A 22,166-nucleotide genomic window follows, 5' to 3' on the forward strand; every position below is an offset into this window, starting at 1 on the left:
CTTAACTGATAAAATCTTTGCATGTTGGCTTAAATATATTTCTGATGGCCAAGATTGGCTTATTGGTGATCGTGATATCCTCTCTAATTTCTCATTTTCTGCTATCTTGTGTGTATATTTTTAGTACAATTTGTATGTGTAATAATTGGCGTGAGTTTAGATTTTTGAAATTAGGCTAAGCGAAATTAATTTAAGTAAACTTATAATTAGATCTTGGTTGATTAGGGCATGATGCTTGTTTTAAGATAAATTTATAATTTTAAAGTTGAATCATGATTTGATCGTATACATTCCGGCCCCTTTGAAATATTTAGGATATTTCAACTATCCTCTTTAGGTGGCCTATCTCTTTCTAGTAACTTCTAAACCTTGTTTATTTTATTTTACTAATTTGTAAGCACTTTCTTATTTTTCCTTCGAACTTTGACCGGGCGAGAATATCGTTCCACTGGTGTAGGTGTGCTTTCGGTTGATTCGCCGTGTTGTTATAGTAGCGTGCGGTAGCGTCTCGTAATTCTGCACATGCACGCTGATAATGCTCCAGTGAAAAGAAGTTCAACAACATACTAGTTGCGTGATGATCGACGATCCTCGTCATTCAGCCGGCAAATAAAAAAGACCAGGTAGATCATACGGGTGGAAGTAATTAATTGGAATGCTAATTACCTGTTTTAAATCCAAATGCGCATCGAGCAAGTATTAGACTGCTCTAAGGGTTTGTTGAGTTTAACGAAACATCTTCATTCGGCATCGGCAGTAAGGCGATTCTGGTTACAGGTCGTACGACGTTATCTGCAGTGGATGTTTTTAATGTAACGACTCGGACGATTCCATCCTTCCCAGGATGCACTGCGGTGATTTTCGCAAGCGGCCACTGGGTTGGTGGTAAATTACCCTCTCGAACAACAACAATTCTTCCGGGTTCAATTTTAACAGGTGGACTGCAGCTGTTTGATGCACTTGACTGGAGTTGTTGAAGGTACTCGGGATACCAGCGAGCCCAGATGCGTTGAAAATGTTGCTGAGTTTGCTGCCAATGGTTGAGCCGATTTTCTGGTACGTTGGTTACAGACGGTTCGATGACAGCTTGTAGATTGGAGCCCACCAGGAAGTGTCCCGGTGTCAAGGCTTCTAGATCCGTTGATTCTGATGGTATTGGTGTGAGTGGTCGGGAATTGAGGCACATTTCCACTTGTGCCAGCAGGGTTAGCAGGTCCTCGTACCTGATAGTGGTGTTTCGCAACTCCTTTAGAAGGTGGAATTTGGCAGATTTCACTGCGGCCTCCCATAGGCCTCCAAAGTGTGGCGCACGTGGCGGAATAAATTTCCACCTTATTTCGTTGTTTGCACACCAACTGAAAATTTTATTGCGGTCGTCTTCTTCTAATTTCAACATTCGATACACTTTATTAAGTGCGTGAGCGGCCCCCTTAAACGCAGTGGCATTATCAGAATGAAGCTCGGAAATCTTTCCGCGACGAGCAACTAGGCGTTTGAGGGCAGCCAGAAAGGCAGCGGTGGACAAATCACTTACAAGCTCTATATGAATAGCTCGTGTGGAAAAGCATATGAAAATTGCCACATAAACTTTCGTTGGTCCGCGCTTCCGAACAGCTGACTTCACATAAAAAGGCCCACAATAATCGATCCCACACACGGAAAATGGTCGACTAGGGGTGACACGTGAAGCAGGCAAATCAGCTGTTGTTTGTTTAATTAACACTGGTTTGTAGCGGAAGCAGGTGTGATATTTGTGGTAAATTTGGCGTACAAGATTTCTTCCTCCTAGAATCCAATATTTCTGGCGAAAAGTGGCCAGCATTAGTTGAGGACCAGCATGAAGAAGAATTTTAGTAATGTGGTTGGCTATGATGACGCTCAAGGGGTGACTCGCTTTCAAAACTATCGGGTGTTTGGATGATTCGGGTAGATCGAGGTTGGTCAAGCGACCGCCTACTCGAATGATGCCTGCTGAGTCCATGTAGAGTTTAAGCCATTTCAAGGTGTTGGGCTTGGCCAATTGAAGTCCGTTTACGAGATTATTGTGTTCTTCCCAAAAACTGTCTCGTTGCGCCATACGGCACAGTACCATATCGGCTGAGATTAATTCGTCAGTATTAACTGCATGGGACGGTTGTATTTTTATGCGACGAGGAATGAGCTTAAAGTAGTTTTGTGGATGGTCGCGACGAATTAAGGTGCGTTTACGTAATTGTTGGAGAAATTTGAGGCAGTAAGCCGTGGTTCTTCGCAATTTAGAATAATCCGAGTACCGTGCAAACAAATAATCGCTGAAGCTGCATTGCGTAGCAGACACAGCGACTAACGGAACGTTTCTGCCTTCGGTTCTGGTTTCCGGTAATTCATCGGCCGGTAGCGCTCCGGTGGGCCAGCATTCTGACGTTAGGGAAAGCCAAGATGGTCCGGACCACCACCTGGCATAGTTTACGATTTCTGTAGGACTCAATCCTCGAGAGATATCATCTGCCGGGTTTTCTATACCGGCGATGTGTTTCCAGCTGTCAATGGAGGTGTGTTGCTGGATGTAGAACACGCGGTTGGCTACAAACGTCTTCCAACGGCCTGGCGGTGAACGTAGCCATTGTAAAACCGTGGTGGAGTCTGACCAAAAATGGATTCCAGTGGGTGAGATTTTTATAGCCGCGATAACTTTCTTATAAAGCTGGGTGGATAAGCGGGCGGCACAAAGCTCTAGCTTTGCGATCGTGTGATGGGTTGAAAGCGGCGTTACCTTGCATTTTGACGCCATAAGCTGAACAGAAATATGGTTTGCTGTTTTAGTGCGAACGTAACAGCACGTTCCGTACGCCTTTTCGGAAGCATCAGCGAAGAAATGTAATTCAAAGCTGGTTGCGAGAGGCAAAGACACGAATCGAGGAATTTTGATCTGACGCAGAACATCTATTGTGGTATGGTATTCTTTCCACGCATCTTGGAGCTTCAGTGGCAATGGTTGATCCCATTCAAAGCGTTGGCCATCGGCAGATCTTAGCGCCCACAAACGCTGCATGAACAATTTAGCCTTCATGATAGTTGGACCTACCAAACCTAGCGGATCAAAAATTTGAGCGATGTAGGACATCACGTTTCGTTTAGTCAAAACAGCCGCTGGCAAAGGTAATTCCACTTTGAATCGAAGCGTATCAGTTTTGAGTTCCCATATCAATCCAAGGGTACTGATGAATTGCTCATCCTGAATGTCGAAGAATGGTTGAATGGCCCGGTCATCAGGTGGGATACCTTCCAACACCTCCACTGAGTTCGAAGCCCATTTCTTCAGAGGGAAACCGGCAGTCTTAAGCATTTGGGAAACTTCATGTTGAATTACACGGGCAGTTTGAGCATCCGCGGCACCAGACAGAAAATCGTCGACATAAAAATCTTCGGCTACTGGTTCAGCAGCATTAGGGAACTGATGTTTTTCGTCAATGGATAACTGTTTAAGTGTCTTCGTGGCAAGGTACGGTGCAGAAGCTGTACCGTATGTAACGGTCTGTAGTTCATATGTTGCGATAGGTTCGTTGGGGTTTGAACGCCATAATATTCTTTGTAGGGGCTGATCGTTAGAATGTACCAGTACCTGTCGGTACATTTTTTCCACATCGGCCACCAACGCAACTGCGTGGGTGCGAAAACGCATAATCAATGAGAGTAAATCTTGTGGTACAACGGGGCCTACTAGCAAACTATCATTCAGCGAGTATCCGGACGCTGTTTTGCATGACGCGTCGAATACCACCCTCGTCTTTGTCGTCGTACTGGAAAACTTAAATACAGGGTGGTGTGGGAGGTAGCAGTGCTCGATAGAATCATCAACAGGATCACTAAGCCGTTTCATATGTCCCAATGTTTCATACTCGTGCATGAATTTATGATAAGCGGATTTTACGTTTGCGTCGCGATCTAACCGTCGTTCAAGACTGCGCAATCGTCGTTCAGCAGTAATTCTAGAATTTCCTAGTGCAATTTCCGATTTTCCTACCTTGGGAAGACGAACCACGTATCTACCAGAGGAATCACGGACTGTGGTAGCATCATAAAGATCCTCACATGCCCTCTCGGGTAGAGAATGAATATTTTGTTCGATGATTGCCTCCATTTCCCAAAAACGCTGAACTGCATCTTCAAGCATACTATCAGCAGTGGAAACAAACATTTTGTGTTTGCGGATGAGCAATCTTGTAGTGTTGCCCCTGAAACAGTCCAACCAAAAAGAGTTTCGATGATTTGAGGCTGGTTTGGACCCATGGAAATCTTTTTCCCTGTGTGTAGTTCCCAGTATGTTTCACCACCTATGACAATATCTATTGGACTGGACGTGTAAAATTGCGGATCGGCTAGCGTAACATTTGGAAGATTCGAGGAACTTATTTGCACGGGTACAGTGGGTAAATCGTTCGTAGGAGTATCGATGACCAAAAACTCAAGCTTCGTGGAAAATGGACAAGCTTAAGATTTGACGGTCGCGGTGACCGTGCGTTTCAACCTTTTCACTGACTGACCAATTCCTGTAACACAAACGTTGATTTTGGTTTGACGATTGCGAAGCAGGGTTGCTTACTTCTTTGAAATGAAGTTCGACATCGAAGCGGAATCTAACAGCGCTCTAGCTTCAAAAACGTTTCCATAATCATCGATTATGTGGAGAGCGACTGTTTCCAACAAAACTGTGCTGGGATGGGACTGAACCGGTAAACTAACTTGAACATTGGATGGTCCTGGCTTTACTGGAAGCGTCGACAAAGGCGGATTTTGCTGCTGCTCGGATGTGGACACTGTAACTGCTGGAGTTGACGAGTTTTTGTTGGATGGAGAGGAATCATGCAGTAACGTATGATGACGGTCACGGCATACACGACACGAGAATTTGGATTCACAATTCCTTGCTTGATGACCGGTACGAAAACAATTCCAGCATAACCTTCGCTGGGAAATCAGCTCGCGACGCTGCGCAACTGACATTTTCTCGAAAGCTGTACACTGAAACAGATAGTGGCTCTGGGGACAGGCAAGACACGATGGCGGCGACGGCTTACTTTGGGAGGCGACAGCATTAGCAACTGTCCTGTGCAGAAAACTCCTTTTGGGGGGTGGTTGAGTACCGGACAACCTTACTGGATTGGCTTGGGACCGTTGTAGCATATCTGATGAAACGGATTTCAGAATACGCACTCGTTGGTACAGAAACTCAATCAGGCCATCGTAACTTACGTCTTCATTTTGGCTGGTTCGTTCCTCCCAGGCGCGCAGCGTTGCTGGGTCGAGCTTGTAACATAACATATTAACCAGTGGAGTATCCCAGTACTGAATTGGCTCTTCCAACTTGGCTAACGCCTTCACATGGCGTTGGAATTCATCGATAAGTTCGTGCAATTCCTGAGCAGATTCTCTTTTTATTGGGGGGAGATCGTAAATTGTCCGAAAAAGTTGCTTTTTAAGGAACCGACGATTGTCATAACGTTTCAATAAAGCGTCCCACACTGACGCGTAGCTGTCTGCTTCAACATCAACGCTTTCAAATGGTTTTCTCGCTTCACCTTGAAGGGATTGTAATAAGTACTGCAGTTTAGCAACTATCGGTATATCAGCATTTGAGTGCACCATAGAGCTGAAAGTATCGCGAAACGATAGCCACTTCGAAAAATCTCCATTGAATTTCGGGAGATCTATTTTCGGCAATCTCAAATGGAAATTATGTGGGGGAGCGTGTGGCGCGGGCAGAAAGGACGAATTAAACACCGTTTGGTTTGGTTCTGGTGCTCTTCTCGATAGCAAAAAACCCTTTGCTTCACAATAGCGAGTTTCTAGATCCGATCGTTCGGTAAGGTGAGTCTCTAAAACATCGACACCGTCAATTTTCTCAATTTCAGCCTGAATTTCGTGAAATTCTTGATACATTTTATCCAACGATTCCAGGCGAACGAATATTTGGCAAGCATCACGTTCTTCATTGTAATGTGCCACAAATTTTTCTACTGAATCACGAACCACATTTAGTGCCTTTCTAGACACTATCAGTTCAGCTAATCTTCTCTCGGTTTTTCTGTCTGTGGGCATTTTTATTGTATTAAACAATCGCAAAACGAAATCGGGGATTTCCTTCCCGACGCAGACGATAACGATCAAATCCTTCCCGACGCGGACGGTAACGTTAATCTCCTTCCCGACGCGGACGAATTCGTATCAATCCCTCCCGACGCGGATGCACCACAAGCAAGTTCGCTGGCAAGCCGTTAGGTTTGTGCCAAAGCACCTTCAATCACCACAAATCGAGAAACATACAGTCTTTTCAGATCAAAAATCTTCTATAAGCCTTCACTTGGCTTAATCGGCGTACCCAAGCGACGCTATCAGGGTAACGCGGGAAAAAATGCCGCCACTATGGCACAATTGTTTCACACGGCTTGGGTGCTCACTCACACACCACTGTCACTGGCACAATCGGAATTTCATGGATCTATTGTCCAACGATATCGCACTGGCACACGTCTATATGACTCAAGCCGTTTAGAGGCACGTTTATTCGGACTTATCACACTCACGACACCTTCCGCGGGAACGGCCTTCGATCCGGTTCGAAGGACCAATGATTGAGCTCGAAATACTCTACCGGTACGAAGGATTTACTTCTCCGCGATCGCGGCTGGCAGAAGGGCCAGTGAGCTTACTTAATGGGAACTTAAGCAAATAAAACGATTACTTCAATATAAATTTATTGCGCTCGCCTTGGGTGATCAAACTTAACTGATAAAATCTTTGCATGTTGGCTTAAATATATTTCTGATGGCCAAGATTGGCTTATTGGTGAACGTGATATCCTCTCTAATTTCTCATTTTCTGCTATCTTGTGTGTATATTTTTAGTACAATTTGTATGTGTAATAATTGGCGTGAGTTTAGATTTTTGAAATTAGGCTAAGCGAAATTAATTTAAGTAAACTTATAATTAGAGCTTGGTTGATTAGGGCATGATGCTTGTTTTAAGATAAATTTATAATTTTAAAGTTAAATCATGATTTGATCGTATACAGGAATAATTCTCTCAAACAGTTTACTTATCGAAAAAAGCAAACTGATTGGTCGACAACTTGATACCTTCTTATCCGCCTTTAAAATTGGAGTATTTTTTAGCCTTTTTCCATAATTTGGCGAAATATGCAATTTCGAAACAATTATTGAAAATTACTCAGGAGGAGGTTGAATTAAAATGTTAAAGATCCCATCGTCATCAGATGCTTGTATATTTAAAAAAAAATTGATGAATAAAGTTATTCTTATTTAAGCTTATTTAGGTCCACTTCGAAGGAAATTTAATTTGGGACTAATAGCGTAAAAAAATCCAAGGCCACAAATTATCCCTAATTACTTTTCGAATTCTCTGATATTCTCAGATTTCCCTGATAAAAAAATTAATTCCCTGGTATTCCCTGATTCTCCCGATAGCCGCCATCCTGATCCGGAACACATTGATTCTACTTGCACCACAATCATGCCCAATGTACGTGCATGTGTACGTGCATTCTGGAACCAAAACCTCTGACGAAGCTCGTCGAATGCGGTCTCTCTGTAAGCATGCCCGGACGAACATACACAATTCGCATAGATTCTCAAGGATTCCTCACATTGGATTCGTGAGCGTCCTTGAAAAGAATTCCTGAAAAAAGAATCCTCAGGAATGCCCTGTATATGACTCTAGGATTCTTGAATAAGAATCGTGAGTGGGAATCCTCCGGATCGTGTTTGCGATTCCTTTCACGATTCCGTCTCCGTTATAATCGGTATCCTGGGGATTCTTACTCAGGATTCTCTGCGTGTTAGTAAGGGTGGCGAGCTTTTCGTGGTAGTATAGAATCAAATGCTTTACTATTAGAATTAGTCTGGCAGCAGCCACGACAGTACAGTTCGGGAGTCGGTCCACAGGATAGTGAGATCGGTATCTAGCGAAGTTGTTTCCAGAAACATTAGGCTCATTCGAGCGCCGAGGCCGGTTGCCATCAGCTCCAGCCTGGGAATCGACTGACGCTTAAGCGGTGCTTCCTTTGCATAAGACATGACTTGACTGCAGTTCACTTCTCCATCGACGACCGACCGTGGATATGCCACGCAACCATAAGCATGTTCGCGTTCGCGTCCGAAAAAGTGTGTAGCTAGAGGGACTCCACCGACGAAAATTCAGCACCTCCAAGTTAACATCGTTGAATTTGCAATGCCGCGACTTTCGGAAGCAATCAACTGCTGCCACAGGTTCCAGCCACGATCGTTGATTCCCTGATCCCACTCGCGACCACTTCGCCAGAGATGTCGAACGAACATCTTCCCATGAATTGTAAATGAGGACAGTAGCCTCAAAGGGTCGAAGAAAACCAATAACGCAGCTAAGAACGCTTCTGGCCGCTTTTCACTGCCCAAAAACTAACATTTTCGACCTCGGGTTTGCGGAGAAGGCAAATACGACCGTTTCTTGCTCCCAGCTTACCCAGAAGTTTTCTCGTGAGCCCATTCCTGTCGCTTAATTGGGCTTTAGTCGGCCCAGCACGCTGGTGTTCGGCTTCCATCTCCTCCATTTTCAGTCCAGTTTAGTGACAAAAGAAACCCCTTCCTTTTCGTTATAATCGATAGGGATGCATAGATAAACTTGGTCTCTGGCAACGATTGTAACACTTACTTCCTTCCCTAACCGACAGTACGGACGTGGCCGACGCCGTAATCGGTCTTTACAAAGCGGAAGCTACTGAATTGTTGTACATTGTAGGTGATACAATAATCCCAATTTGGAATTCCCAATTAGATTATAACAGATTATAAAAATTGATTGATCAGGGCTAGTAGCGAACAGCGCTTTAAAATTTAATAGGGGGAATAGGGGCACCCTAACTTGGTTGCTGATTTAAGCATGGAAAACGACAAAAATATTAAGCTGTCTTCAGTGCAAAACTTGAATTAACTATCTATAATTAAAAGTACACTATTCACAAATTGAAAAGTTTATCGTATAATGGTGAAAAACACAAATTAGATTCATGCATCAAAAACTACCAATCAGTCGATGTGTGGGGCATAATGAGCACCCACGGGGTATAATGAGCACTCTTATAGAACATATCTTGAAACTGTGTAGAAGTACAACTAATGGGCCAACGTTTGTCGCGGAATGCCGTGATACTTGGCGGCTTGTTTCGTGAATGTCCCGTCGCGCCTCATGGTGGCCAATTCTGCCTGCAGTCCCTTTTTCTTGTTGATTCGGTTTCAAAGATTTTCTTATATATGTTCGCACCATCACTGTAAACAAACACTGACTATAGAAACAGACAAACTCACAAGTCTACTGAGATGAATTTCACGTTAGTTTATGTGACAAGGTGTGCTCATTTCACCCCACCTAAAGGTGACCATTTCACCCCTATCGAATTAGTTAAAGTTAACATGAGATTTTAACACTAATTATAGTTTAAAATCAAAACTTCAATGATGGCGAAATTTGCGGTACGACCCATACGTCATATTGATGTGTTTTCATACTTGATTGAGCCATTTAAACGACCGTAGAAGCTTATTTTGTAGTGCGCAATAATAATAATTTTCCCAACATCCGGGAACCAAGTTGATTTTTTCAATACATTTCCATATTTTAAACAGACAAGTCACTTTTGTTCTACATAAAGAGATCCTGTAGTAACTACGGAAAAGTTCTACATAATAGTGACTGTCTAGTGACGACTAGGCTCGAAATTGGCTCTGACGACTCTGTTGATATTGGTTTGGTTTTTACTTGCGAAAGTGAAGGAGGGAAATATTTTTGCTTTTGTTTTCACACATAAACTGACAGTTGCATATGAGAATTCGCGTAGGTGCGAACAGCCTTAAAAATCTCTTTTACTTGTGTCAGGCCCAATAGTGACAAAATCATTAACAGGTGACTCGCTACCAGCTCTGTAAGCAAAGCCTTGGTGCAACATTCCGATTCGGAACTCGATCTTCTGTTTATTTATAGATAGACTTCGCAGCCAACTGTTTAGTGTACAGGACAATTGCGGGGCTAGCGCTGCGATCCTACTGACACTAACACTGCCGCTCATGGCAAGTCCGTCCCAATTGCATTTTTATCAATTTTGATTTTATGAGTGGAATCATCACCTTCTTATATCTACTTTCGATAGAACACATACTTTTGAACACTCTGTTCTGAGAAACTATGAAAAAAATAGCAAGTCAGTTTGGCCCATAGCAAAAATGATCGCAAGTCGGTCCCATAGAAAAAATCATTGCAAGTCAGTCCCACAGCCAAAAACAATTATGAAACATATGATATTTACCACAATTTATGGTCTTCAAAAGTGATGAAACTCAGTGACATCTCAAAGTTTATTAAACTTTTGATAACATTAGTTTTTATATAACAACAAAAGGGGGTCAATCGGGGGAGTACCCTGGTACCCACAAATTGAAATTCGTGTAACTTTGACAATTTTCATTCCATTCCAATAATTTAGTACCAAAAGATTCAGCACCTTTTCTACTTTTAAATTCGTGCCAGCGGTGTCCCAAAAGAATTTCTTTGTTGCTGGAGATCTGGTTTTCCGGGAATATGTTCCGGAACTGAGGGATTTTATAAATATTCGAACAGAACCTTAGTTATTAGTTGAAAAAAAAAAATTAAAATTACTTCCACAGGTCATTTTTATGGTTTTGGGTGTTATGGTGATATGCTTTCAAATGGTTCTTCCGGAACAGATTCGGCCGGGGCCTCTAGTGGCCATAGAAACGTTAAAATAGTACAACGTCGCATACCATCCTATATGGGTATTTTCAAAACCGAATACCATCAGACGCCATTCTGAAATTCAAGATGTTGCCTCCTGGTTCCCGGAAAACATAGAAAATTGTCCGAAAGCCACCTCATAAGAGTGTTTTTGGAATCGGGACGGTGTCTAGAGACCTATAAACGACCATAGAGACCCTTTCTCAATTCCAAAATGGCGACTTCCGGTGTCTGGAAGAAAACTAAAATTGCTCGAATACCGTCGAATATGGGTACAGTCAGGTTTCTTTTTACGCGAGGGATACGTACCTCGTAAAAAAACCGCGGTAATTCGAAAATCCGCGTAAAAAACTTCGTAAACAATATCCGCGTATAAAAAAAAACCGCGTAAAAAAACCTGACTATATTTCTGGCATCGCGATGATGCTCAGAGACCGAAAATCAACTCCAGATGCCATTTTGAAATTTAAAATGGTGACATCCGAGAAATTTAAAATGATGACTTCCGAGCACATAACGGTTAAAGCATTTTCTCTTGCTGATTTCCAGAGCTTATTTTTTGTAGATGTTAGCATTTAGATTATGCATAAATATTGTTATAAGAAAGTTATCTTCATTTGCACCACTACCGAATTCCAAATTCCCACATCAGTTGTCTTTTTCCAATATTGACTTTTATGAAAATGTATGATACAGTGAAAATACACTGTATTTACTGCTCCGACAGAAGATATCAGTGAGGACATTTTCACAATCATGATTACAAGTAATGAGTGAGGAAACTGGTTTTGAAAGTTGAAAGTTTGTTGAAAGTTATATTACTCGTTTTTTTTAAATAAACAACGCGTTTTGTGCTGCTAAATTGGTTTCTTGGCGAAGTATTTATCAATTAGTAAGATTTTTGCTCTGGTAGATTATACCAGAAAAGTTTTTTCTCGACACTTATCACCGGTTGAATAACCTTCAGCGTAGCCCCTTTCCGATCTGGGTCAACTCCATTTGGAGCTTTCTGATAGGTCAGATTTTTCTCTAGTGAAAAACCTTCCGCATTTATCTCCTTCATTTGTTTCTTTGTAAACAAAAAACATCGTTTCATTGCGCCGTCGTCGGAAACTGTATCGCCATACTGAATGTGTGCTCTAACTGCATCACGCTCGGACAAATCCCGTTCATGCTTGCCACGCTTCGAGACTACTGCTCCATCAGGATTAACTGCAAAGGCTCGGTAGATAAGATTTCTGTGAACAAAATATCCAGAATACATATTGTTCAGGATACAAGATTATTAAGCAAAACGATTCCTTACCCACAACCATCTCCATACCCCAGTGTATTTAAGAAAAACTTCCGGCACACCGAAACAAGCTCACCACCAGACGACTTAAGGCTGAATAAATAGCTATGCTGCTTCATTGCTTCTTGACCAGAGTAGGTGTTCCGTTTGCGCCTACGTACAGGAACTTGCTGTACCCTTTCCCGAATAAACGATGTATGCTCATCCATGCTTACGTTTCAAAAAAATGTATTCTCGTCAGATCTCTCATCCTTAGAAAGCCTCGTGAAGCACTTCCTTTTACAGTTACAATCAACTAGTTTCACTGCGTGACTTATACGCCGTTTCTTGGCAGCCTGAGCCGCTAGCTGTTCTTTCTTAGTCCTCTTCCTCGTCATCATTTCATCTTCCGAATCCGTCATGTCCTCTATGCGGAGCGGTCCACGAGCATCCAACCTGGGCTCTCTGTTCAATTTAAATATTATTATAGTATTTGTACCATTCAACTAGTACATACCTTTGAGTTACAGAGGCTGGCGTGGGTTGTACGGTTCTAGAAGTGATTTCTTCATCGGAACTTTCATCAGAACTGGCATAAAACTTGATTAACTCCAGTCCGGACATTTTCAACCGTTCGTTCAATTGACAAATCGTTATGCTGATAGTTTATTTTTCATCACCGGTCATAGGTGGCTATGTGACTGACTTGCTATCATTTTGGCTAGGTATCGTAAAAGTAATGGCATACGAGTCCCAGCTAATGTTTTTCAACATAATTTAATCAAATTTTGCTGTTTATGCATGTTTTATGACGCAAAAGTGTTTATCTGCCATTGCAGCATCAAATTCTGTTGATGGTTTTGATTAAAAAAACATACAGGAGCGAAATTTCTCCAAAAGCGTTATGATCTTTAATAGCTATTTTCTCATTTGCACAAAAACGCAAATGGGACGGACTTGCCTTTCTCGAATTGAGACTCGAACTCACACACAACGAATGGTTTTGTTAGGCCAGCGTCGTCCGTCGAGACCGTCTGGGAGATATGACCATCTCTGTGCTGAATGCACAATTGCTTAAAATGCCAAAGTCAGCAAACTTACAAAATTGTATTGAAATCTGAGACAATCCAGCGAAAGGTTATTAAATCAATATCATCAGATATTTTTTAAACTCAACATTGCACTTGCAGGACAAAACAATTGAAATCTTCAACAATTTTACTATCAACACAGAGTGGCAACAATTCGATAGCTATCTCACGAAGCAACAATTCAACGGAGTCATTTTAAACTAAAAAATCCAAAAGTTTACCCACTGTGAACTTAAAAAAAATGCCCACATTTTGCCTCGAAAATAAGCGCTTCTATTCCTTCACACAAAGTGATAAATATTTGCATAACCGCGTCTCAGTGTTTGTTATCTGCACAAACAAATCTTCGTGTCTAAAGTCTGATATAAGAAGGTGATGTTTGGATAGTTTGGAAGTCGAAGCACTTCACCATCAGACCAGCCAGAAGATATCCAAAATAGGTGCGAAAGAGGCTCATTTTGATGCGAGCAGCTCCCCGTTAAAATAAAATTATTATTAAATAGGCGTCAGAAGAAAAAAACAGGCCTACGGGACAGGTTAATTGTGCACACTTTATATTCAGAACCGTGGGTGGAATACTAATTACTTACTTCGGCATGTTGTCCTGGGTTAAGTCGCTTTCCACACTCCTCGCAGCGCAGACATTCCGGGTGCCAGTCGTAGCCCAAGGATTGTTTTCGCTCAGCTGGGGGAACGAGATTATTAAACTTAGGGTGATTAGACTGCGCACTAAGCTTACCGAAAAACACGGGCTTTCCGCACTTGTGGCACTTCCACATTCTTCTGAACACTGAATTGATCTAGAATTGATTCTTTTTACGCAACTTTTTGGCCAATAATTCACAAATTAAAAAAGGAAGAAACACAAAACAATGGAGCACCAATTTCACCACCCGATTAAATGTAACAAAAATACGTTCAGCAGAGAAGTTCGTTCACATTTTTACTTCGCACAAAACTAAGGTGCATTCAAAATACCGAAGGAAATAAATTAATTAGTAGAAAACCGGAGAAAAATAAAAAGTTCTGACAAAACACATTACAGCAGCAGCTTATGGCGTTTCGATTCGACTGTGTGCTCGTGCTGTGCTGACCGTGACGACGGCTGAACGAACGAACGAACGACGATGACATTTTGACAGCTGCGAAATGGGGAACTAGGCGAAGTGTCAAAACACAGGGTTGGGTTTGAAAGATTATGTTTGCCAGATATGAATAGAGTTGCCATCGTGAGCTTGGTTGAAACTTCCGTGGTATTTTTAGGAATCACGGTCATCTTAATGTACATATCTGAATTACAGCATCTGCAATTACAGGTAAAATTAATCAGGAACAGGAGCTTATTTAGCATTCAGATGTTTGACCATAAGAATGAAATTAGAATTTACTTAAAACTGATTGTATCTTCTTCTGAATCAAGATTTTTTTCATCATTTTGAGTTTGATTTAGGAGCAATTTGGCCTTAGATTGGTTTTTTCGCTACTCTAAGCTTTCTGTTATGAATTTGTCCGTTTTCTAGTCTTTATAGCGTTTTACGCTATTCTGAACTTGATATGAAATAATTTCGTCAGACTTCTCTGTTGATCTGAGTTCAATCTGAGGTCTCCGTATTTTTTATTTGCTTTTCCTGGTCTCAAGAATCGTTTTTTTATTTCACTATTCTGAACTCATAGATGAAGAAAAAAAAACTATTCTGAACTCGGTTCGAGAATAATAAGAACCCAACAAGCAATTTTGTTGATTTACAGCTTAATAAGCTATTATTCAGTGGATTTCGGTTGAACTATAGTTTAACAAGCCGTTATCCAACAAAATTGTTTGTTGGGAAGTTATCGAAATGTTGTCAAAGAGTCGATAAAACGTCATGAAAAGTATTTTTTCGAGGTTCTTTAAATCCGTTTCCGAGAAAATCGTTTGAACATCGTCGGAAACTGTAGAAACGTTGAGATTGCTTTCCCAGAAAGCCATCAGAAGGCCATAATGAAAAGCTGTTGTCAAAAAACTTTCGATGAAGTGTCCAGAAGAGATAAAGATCATCATGAAGTCATGAAAAAAACTGTTTTTCCTTCTCCCGCCTCTCTTAATGATCAAGGGGTTTAGAGTCTCCAATCCGTCTTATTTTGCCATTATCATACAGTTGACTTTGTCGAAAACCATTCATCCGCACTGACCCCTGTATTCGCTATAAATGTTTACAACCAGTAACGTGAGTTTCTTTCTTTTGCCTCGAGGCACTTAGGACCGGTGGTCAATTAATTGGAAAATCGCCTAGCTTTATTATAAAACATGAAGCTTACATGAATGAGAAAAGGGTTTCCTACTTAAATTTATGCAGCATTTACCTTTGATGATACAAAAAACCATCCCTATTTTTGATACTTCGAATGGCCCCCGGGGAGAGCAGGGATTCTAGCTCCTGCCAAGAGATGAGAACGAAGAGTATAGAACAAATGTAACCATCAATCAAGACAACCAAATAGAATGGAATTTTTCTTTCTGGACAAAGCGTACCCACAAATCAACTGACGACGACCAGACGAAAAAATCCTACGCACGAAAATAAACTCCTAACCAAAAGCCTAACAACTTGAACACTCACAAAAAAACCAGAGAGAACCAAAATAAATAACTATAGTAAGAAGCTTAAGTTTTTTTTTTTTGTGTGTTGTAAATCGAATGATCGCCCCAAGAAAAAGGTGCCATTTCCAAACTGCACTGCGCTGCTCCTTCTCCTTCCGCTCCGGTGCTAGAACAGACGGACAGGGGAGACAGGATTCAGCCATCAGAATGGGAGCAGTCCTTTCTCCTATTGCTTTTTTTAATCTTACTGATTTTTTTTATTAAATCAATTGAAAACTTATTCATAACTGTTCCTTATAAGTCAATTATTCTGCTTGCTGCTTTTCTTGCTATCTCTTGGTGCGCGGGGGGGGTTTTGGTTAGCAATCAATTTCTTTCACTCCTCTTCACACCAGGTAAAAGGAGGGCTGGGAAAAAACTCGAGGGGGGTGTGCAAACAAGAGAGAGGAAAAAAAAGCACTGAGTAGAAAAAAGTGAAAAATGCGGAAAATTACAAACGAATAAATTAATTGATCTCGATTATAATGCCGCTGTGCGGCTATAAATAAACGGTAATAAATAATTCTTTTTTTCTCTCGCTCGATTGTTTGGGAAGTAATCATTCGATTGTGTGATTTTTCCTACTTCTTGTTGAAGCCTTTTTTTTCTACTTTTTTTGCGGGTTTTCTAATTTTTGTTTTCCTTCCTATGCCTCTTACTATAGGTTGTATTATAACAAATACAAGAAATGGAATGTATCATATCATAATCATAAGTAGTAACTTTTTTGGTTCTCTCTCTCGCACTCGCACTCATATTCTTGTTGGTTTTTTTAAACTTTAAACCGACGGTTACTCTTCTTCGCAGAAAAAAAAAAGATTATAATGATAATGCCGTATGTGTGTGTGTGTTCAAATCAATAAACTATTCGAAATATTCGCGGAAAATAGACTAAGCTGTTTCCCTAATACTAAACTTGCTATGCGTTAGGTAAAAAAATTTATAAAAAATACACAAAAAATATGAACGAATTAACGCGACTAAATAATCAAAACAATGTAAATGAATTCATGCATGTTGTTTGTGGGGATGACCGACACGAAAATATACGCTACTCGCTTTGATTATTATAAGTAATAATACAGGAATTGTCTTTTTATTATTAAGTTGTTCTCAAATGTGTGTCTTGTTGTGTGTTTTTTTGCATACACTTCTGTATCTTGCTGGGAATGATTTTTTGTTGCTGTTGTTCTTGTTCTTGTAATCTCTCTCGCGAATTGTTTTTGCTTTAGCTATACTTTGCGCTGTAGTTGTTGTTGCTGCTGTTGTTTTCTTCATTGTTGTTGTTGGTAAAAGAGTGTTATTGTTACGACGACGGTTAGTGCGCGGGTTTTGCTGCTTAGAAGCACTTTCGGTGAACGATGGATGGGCCAGATTCGTCGTATTCCTGCTTGGAGATCCACATCTGCTGGAAGGTGGACAGGGAAGCCAGGATGGAGCCACCGATCCAGACGGAGTATTTGCGCTCTGGTGGGGCAATGATTTTGATTTTCATGGTCGACGGCGCAAGGGCGGTGATCTCCTTCTGCATGCGGTCGGCGATTCCTGGGTACATGGTGGTACCGCCGGATAATACTGTGTTGGCGTACAGATCCTTTCGGATGTCGACGTCGCACTTCATGATCGAGTTGTAGGTGGTCTCGTGAATGCCGCACGCTTCCATACCCAGGAAGGATGGCTGGAATAGGGCTTCCGGACAGCGGAAACGTTCGTTACCGATGGTGATGACCTGTCCGTCGGGTAGTTCGTAGGATTTCTCCAGCGAGGAGGACGAGGCAGCGGTGGCCATCTCCTGCTCGAAGTCCAGAGCGACGTAGCAAAGCTTCTCCTTGATGTCACGGACAATTTCACGCTCGGCAGTGGTGGTGAACGAGTAACCACGCTCAGTCAGAATCTTCATCAGGTAATCGGTGAGATCACGACCAGCCAAATCCAGACGCAGGATAGCATGTGGCAGAGCATAACCCTCGTAGATGGGGACTGTGTGCGAGACGCCATCGCCGGAATCGAGCACAATACCGGTGGTACGACCGGAAGCGTACAGCGACAGCACGGCCTGGATCGCGACGTACATGGCCGGGGTGTTGAAGGTTTCGAACATAATCTGTGTCATCTTCTCGCGGTTAGCCTTTGGGTTCAGGGGGGCCTCTGTCAGCAGAACTGGGTGCTCCTCGGGGGCAACGCGCAGCTCATTGTAGAAGGTGTGATGCCAGATCTTCTCCATATCGTCCCAGTTCGTGACGATACCGTGCTCGATCGGGTACTTCAGCGTCAGGATACCACGCTTGCTCTGGGCCTCATCACCCACGTAGGAATCCTTCTGGCCCATACCGACCATCACACCCTGGTGACGGGGGCGTCCGACGATGGACGGGAAGACGGCACGAGGGGCATCATCACCGGCGAAACCGGCCTTGCACATACCGGAGCCATTGTCGACAACGAGCGCGGCAACCTCTTCGTCACACATGTTGATATCTGTGGCGAAAAAGAAAGAGATTAATTAAAGCTCTTCGAATATGATTTTCGAGTGAAAGCTCAGTAGTTTCTCAGCAGACCGTGCACGCTAGCAAGGAAAGAGGGGTGTGTACAGTTACGGTTGCCAAGCAACCGCACCAGAGAACCTGTTTATGGAAACTATTACAGTTAACTGTTTTTTTACGTCTTTTAGTTGAAGCGATTTTTTATGAGATTTCACACGAACTAAAAACTAATATTTTATAGTTTCATATACTTTAAAAATCGTCTATACATTGCAAGATGGGTACTTTTAGAAGAAAGATTTCTGTGAGTTTTTTTTCTGAGTTTTTTTTCCCGAAATTTTTCACTCAAAAGTTTTAGTATCAATGCAATTTATAAAGAAATTCATGTACACGATTTTCATACTAAATTGGCGTAAAATCTCTATCTTTTGCTTGTCTTATCTAGTACGTTAGTACGTGAGTTGAGTAATGCCGAAAGATAACAAAACTAAAAAAACTGACTTAGCAACGACACTTTATCAGTGTCATGTCCTACTCCAAAGGTGATAATTTCGTAATTTATTTTTCTTGCGTCACACAACCAGCCACGTACTTGACGCCTACTGAGATAATCTACTGTGCTGAAAGAAAAAAAAAATTTTTAGGAAAAAAAACAATCAAAGGTGCTGAAACCGTTTATTTTTTTGTTCAGAACAATGTTCACACCACCACAGGAAACATTTTTCGAACCGGCTAGCTGATGGGTGTGTGCGTGTCCGAGACGAACCACATCACGATGAACGAAAATGTAGGAAGAAAACCACTAGAATAGTGGTTAATTACGCATCCTATTCTTCCGGTTTAGAGGAAACTTTCTCAACACCAAAGGAAGAAGCTTGTAGCAATTAAATTTTAACCCTAGACCATGAGGTGGAAGCGAAAGAAAAAAAATCGATAGGCACCGGCATTTTGAGTAACATTTTTTTCGCACTCTTGTTCTTACGATTCCACACAAGGGGAAAATCAGCAACCAACGCCCCTCCCGGAGAAGTAGTTCCGGTACTATCCAGCTCTTCTTCAAGCTAACTAATTAAATTATGAACCGAAAAAAATTTCTACCACCTACCGGAAAACTTTTTTCACGGTTCTGAGTCCAAAATAAGAGCAGCAAAAGCAGGAACCACTGGTATTCCAAGAACTGTTTTATGTAACGCACAAGATGGACACACGGCGACTGACTGAACCGCACCAAGAAAAACTGAACTGTTTGGCCTGAAAGAAGGCGATCGAATGGACTGGAACGAACTGACCGAACCCTGCAAGTGTGCGCGCGATGCCAACAGTGGCTGGAAAGTGACGCCACTCTGCCGCTAACGGCTCTTTTTGGACTTCCAGTCAGTCAGTTCGAATTGCACGAACCCACGAACAGGAGAGAGAGGGAGAGAGCCCGATAAAAGCTGCCGCGAAGGCTGCATTGGAATATTATGGAAGTGAGCTTTTTGGTGTGCGCTCTCGCGCTCTTGGGGTTGTTCGCTCACACTTTCGACCAATCGCTGAACATGACCATAAAAGGCAATGTTTGAAAAATGCTTAATTTCCACGTAAAGTCATCGCGTAGCGGTACCCCGCTGGCCTCCTCAAACCGCAGGCAACCAACCATCTCTTTCTCTTACCAGAAAGACGCATTCCTTGAGCCTCGCTCGCAAAAACGTGGCTCTAGTGCCGAACCGGCATACATCATTCAAGTTCTTTTTACTGCTTGCGTGTGTGCGCTGGAAGCAGTAATGCCAGATTTGTGGGGAAATCCGAAAAGTTAAAAAATATAGGGAAAATATACTTCTCGACAAGATTTTTAACATAAACAAATCGAAAAGCTTTCCAAAGACTAAATTAAATATTATAGATAGGCTGTTAATTTGTGACGAAAAAATTTGGCCCGAGAGATGTGATGCTATTTGAACTTAGTCACGTCAAAAGTATGAAACTTTAGCAGGTTCCGAAAAATTTCGTGACATTTTTAATCTTCTACTAATGAAGAAAACTTTCATTCAGCAAAATATCGTAGATTCGAAAAAATCCACAACTGGCATCTCTGTGACCCGTCAGCACAAGCATGTGATTCACACAGCCTGCTCGAATGCACTTTGCGCCTCGATGGAGGAGGGTGGAAACATCGATAAGGGAAGCCGGCCGTTACTGGCACTGCGGCTGAACAGGGGAAAAAGAGGTATGATGAACTTGAAAAAAGCTGCTTGAGCTAGGTTTGGACTGGATTGCGTGTAGACGATATGAACGTCAGCGGGTGGGGTTTTCTGGAGCGGATGGGAAGCGAAATGCAAGGGTGGATCCAATTATAACAATAACTGCTTTCTAGCAATTTTAAACTACTTTTTCCGATGGATTGACTAGGCACTACCTTTCTCATGTAATTTAAATAACTAAAAAAGTTTGACACTAAAATTTGCACCAAAAACTGTTTCTGCCACTGCCATTGGGTAGCAAAAGACAACACCATCTGGCTCTTCACATTTGCTCTCGTTCCGTGCTTGTCCTGCATTCCACCGCAACCCCCACAAGTTTCTCATCGTAACGGAAAGCAAAAAACGGGTTGACGTGTCACATTTTTGAATGCAACCGGCAAACACTCCGGAAAAAAACAACAACCTTCCCCGTTTTTCAGGCGCAAGAATTTCGTCGCTTTATTCCAACTTTTCCCACACAAGTCACTTTTCCAATGCGAACGAAACTCCCCAATTTTAACTGTAGAGTTTAGATAGTCCTTTCATTGCGTACACCACAATCACTGACAATTTCGTCACAATAATTGTCCTTCAAGTCCTTGACAACACTTTTGTTCTGACACATTTTGATTGTTTTTTTTTTTTTCTGCCACCCAGCAAATCTCCTCTACTTACATTTGGTTTATTAAATATAAATCCTAAGTTACAAATAAATTAATTGCAGTTTTGCGTGCGGTGCTGTTGTTGTTGCGGTAGCTTTCCGTTTTCACAGAAAATTTCAAGCTACGATAGTTGTTTTTCTTTCTTGTTTCTTGCAGGAACTCCTCCGAGAGCCACACTCCTTTTATACACTCTGCTTGTTTAAACTAAATAATGTTCACAGCACGATTACAAGAACTGTAGTGATACAATTTTTAAACAACACTCAGATTATAAATAGTACCCCACCATCCGAGCGGTTGGCCGCATACCCGATCGCTTCGCTTTTGACCATATATGGTATTGCTGAATGCACGAGAGAAACCGCACCACTACAGCCGTTCCGGCTCGCTCCGTCTTGGCCAGGCTGATGTCACGCACACACTCAAAACCGACACCCATCCCACTGTCACCAGGCCGGAGTTCCTCCAGCCCGAAAAACCGTCTATCGCGCAAAGCACGTATCGTGCGGCAAAGCTGCAGCGGAAGTCAAGTGTGAAGAGCGAAGAAAAACGGCCAGGCAGGAAGGCTCAACAAACGGACGCGTGTTCGACTCTTTCTTATTAAGGGGGTTTCTTCGAACCAGGCTGGAGATGGTTTTCTTCATACATATGCATGCCATCGAAGTCGAGTCTGAGGCCTGATGTGTAAAAAGCATATCGCATTATTAACTCGCGGTCCATTCCACAGTAGGTACACTCACTAGTAGTAATAGTATTGTGTATGCCGGGGTGATGCGCGAACGGAACGCTATAGAAAGCCTCCGCGCGCGGTACGTCGTTGCCCCCATCACCATCATCATTCGCCACCTTGACCGGAACGATTTTTGCCTCGCTCTAATATGACACAGCAGACCCGCCAACACGGGCCGGCCGATCCTCCTCAATCGAACATATTTATTCACGGATTTTATCGCTATTATTATTAGATAATTTGCTCGGCCCCGCTTCGTAATGATAATCATTTTTATTACGATAGCGCGTCGCGGCTCTCCACATTTTC

General features: G+C 42.2%; 3 protein-coding genes across 3 annotated transcripts in view; all 3 read right to left on the reverse strand.

The window, feature by feature from the left end:
* The window catches only part of LOC129732243 (uncharacterized), a 32,925-nt gene extending 18,661 nt beyond the window's left edge, over positions 1 to 14,264 (reverse strand). The window contains exons 1-2 of the mRNA XM_055692922.1: positions 13,883 to 14,264; positions 13,734 to 13,828 (exon numbers count right to left, since the gene is read on the reverse strand). Coding sequence (XP_055548897.1) covers positions 13,734 to 13,828; positions 13,883 to 13,922 — 135 coding nt within the window. The 5' untranslated portion in view covers positions 13,923 to 14,264. The remainder of the gene's footprint in view (positions 1 to 13,733; positions 13,829 to 13,882) is intronic.
* Positions 11,603 to 13,709, reverse strand: LOC129732247 (uncharacterized). Its single transcript, XM_055692938.1, has 3 exons — positions 12,570 to 13,709; positions 12,086 to 12,517; positions 11,603 to 12,017 (listed from the first exon to the last, which is right to left on the reverse strand). The coding sequence occupies exons 2-3, from the start codon at positions 12,280 to 12,282 to the stop codon at positions 11,669 to 11,671; spliced, it is 546 nt and encodes a 181-aa protein (XP_055548913.1). The 5' UTR covers positions 12,283 to 12,517; positions 12,570 to 13,709; the 3' UTR covers positions 11,603 to 11,668.
* Positions 14,265 to 16,822: 2,558 nt separating the features above from the next.
* Positions 16,823 to 21,387, reverse strand: LOC129723614 (actin-5C). The gene is made up of 2 exons (XM_055677944.1): positions 21,141 to 21,387; positions 16,823 to 18,241 (listed from the first exon to the last, which is right to left on the reverse strand). The coding sequence occupies exon 2, from the start codon at positions 18,231 to 18,233 to the stop codon at positions 17,103 to 17,105; it is 1,131 nt and encodes a 376-aa protein (XP_055533919.1). The 5' UTR covers positions 18,234 to 18,241; positions 21,141 to 21,387; the 3' UTR covers positions 16,823 to 17,102.
* Positions 21,388 to 22,166: the final 779 nt, after the last annotated feature.

This window comes from Wyeomyia smithii, chromosome 1, assembly GCF_029784165.1.
Source record: "Wyeomyia smithii strain HCP4-BCI-WySm-NY-G18 chromosome 1, ASM2978416v1, whole genome shotgun sequence".
Taxonomy (NCBI): Eukaryota; Metazoa; Arthropoda; class Insecta; order Diptera; family Culicidae; genus Wyeomyia; species Wyeomyia smithii.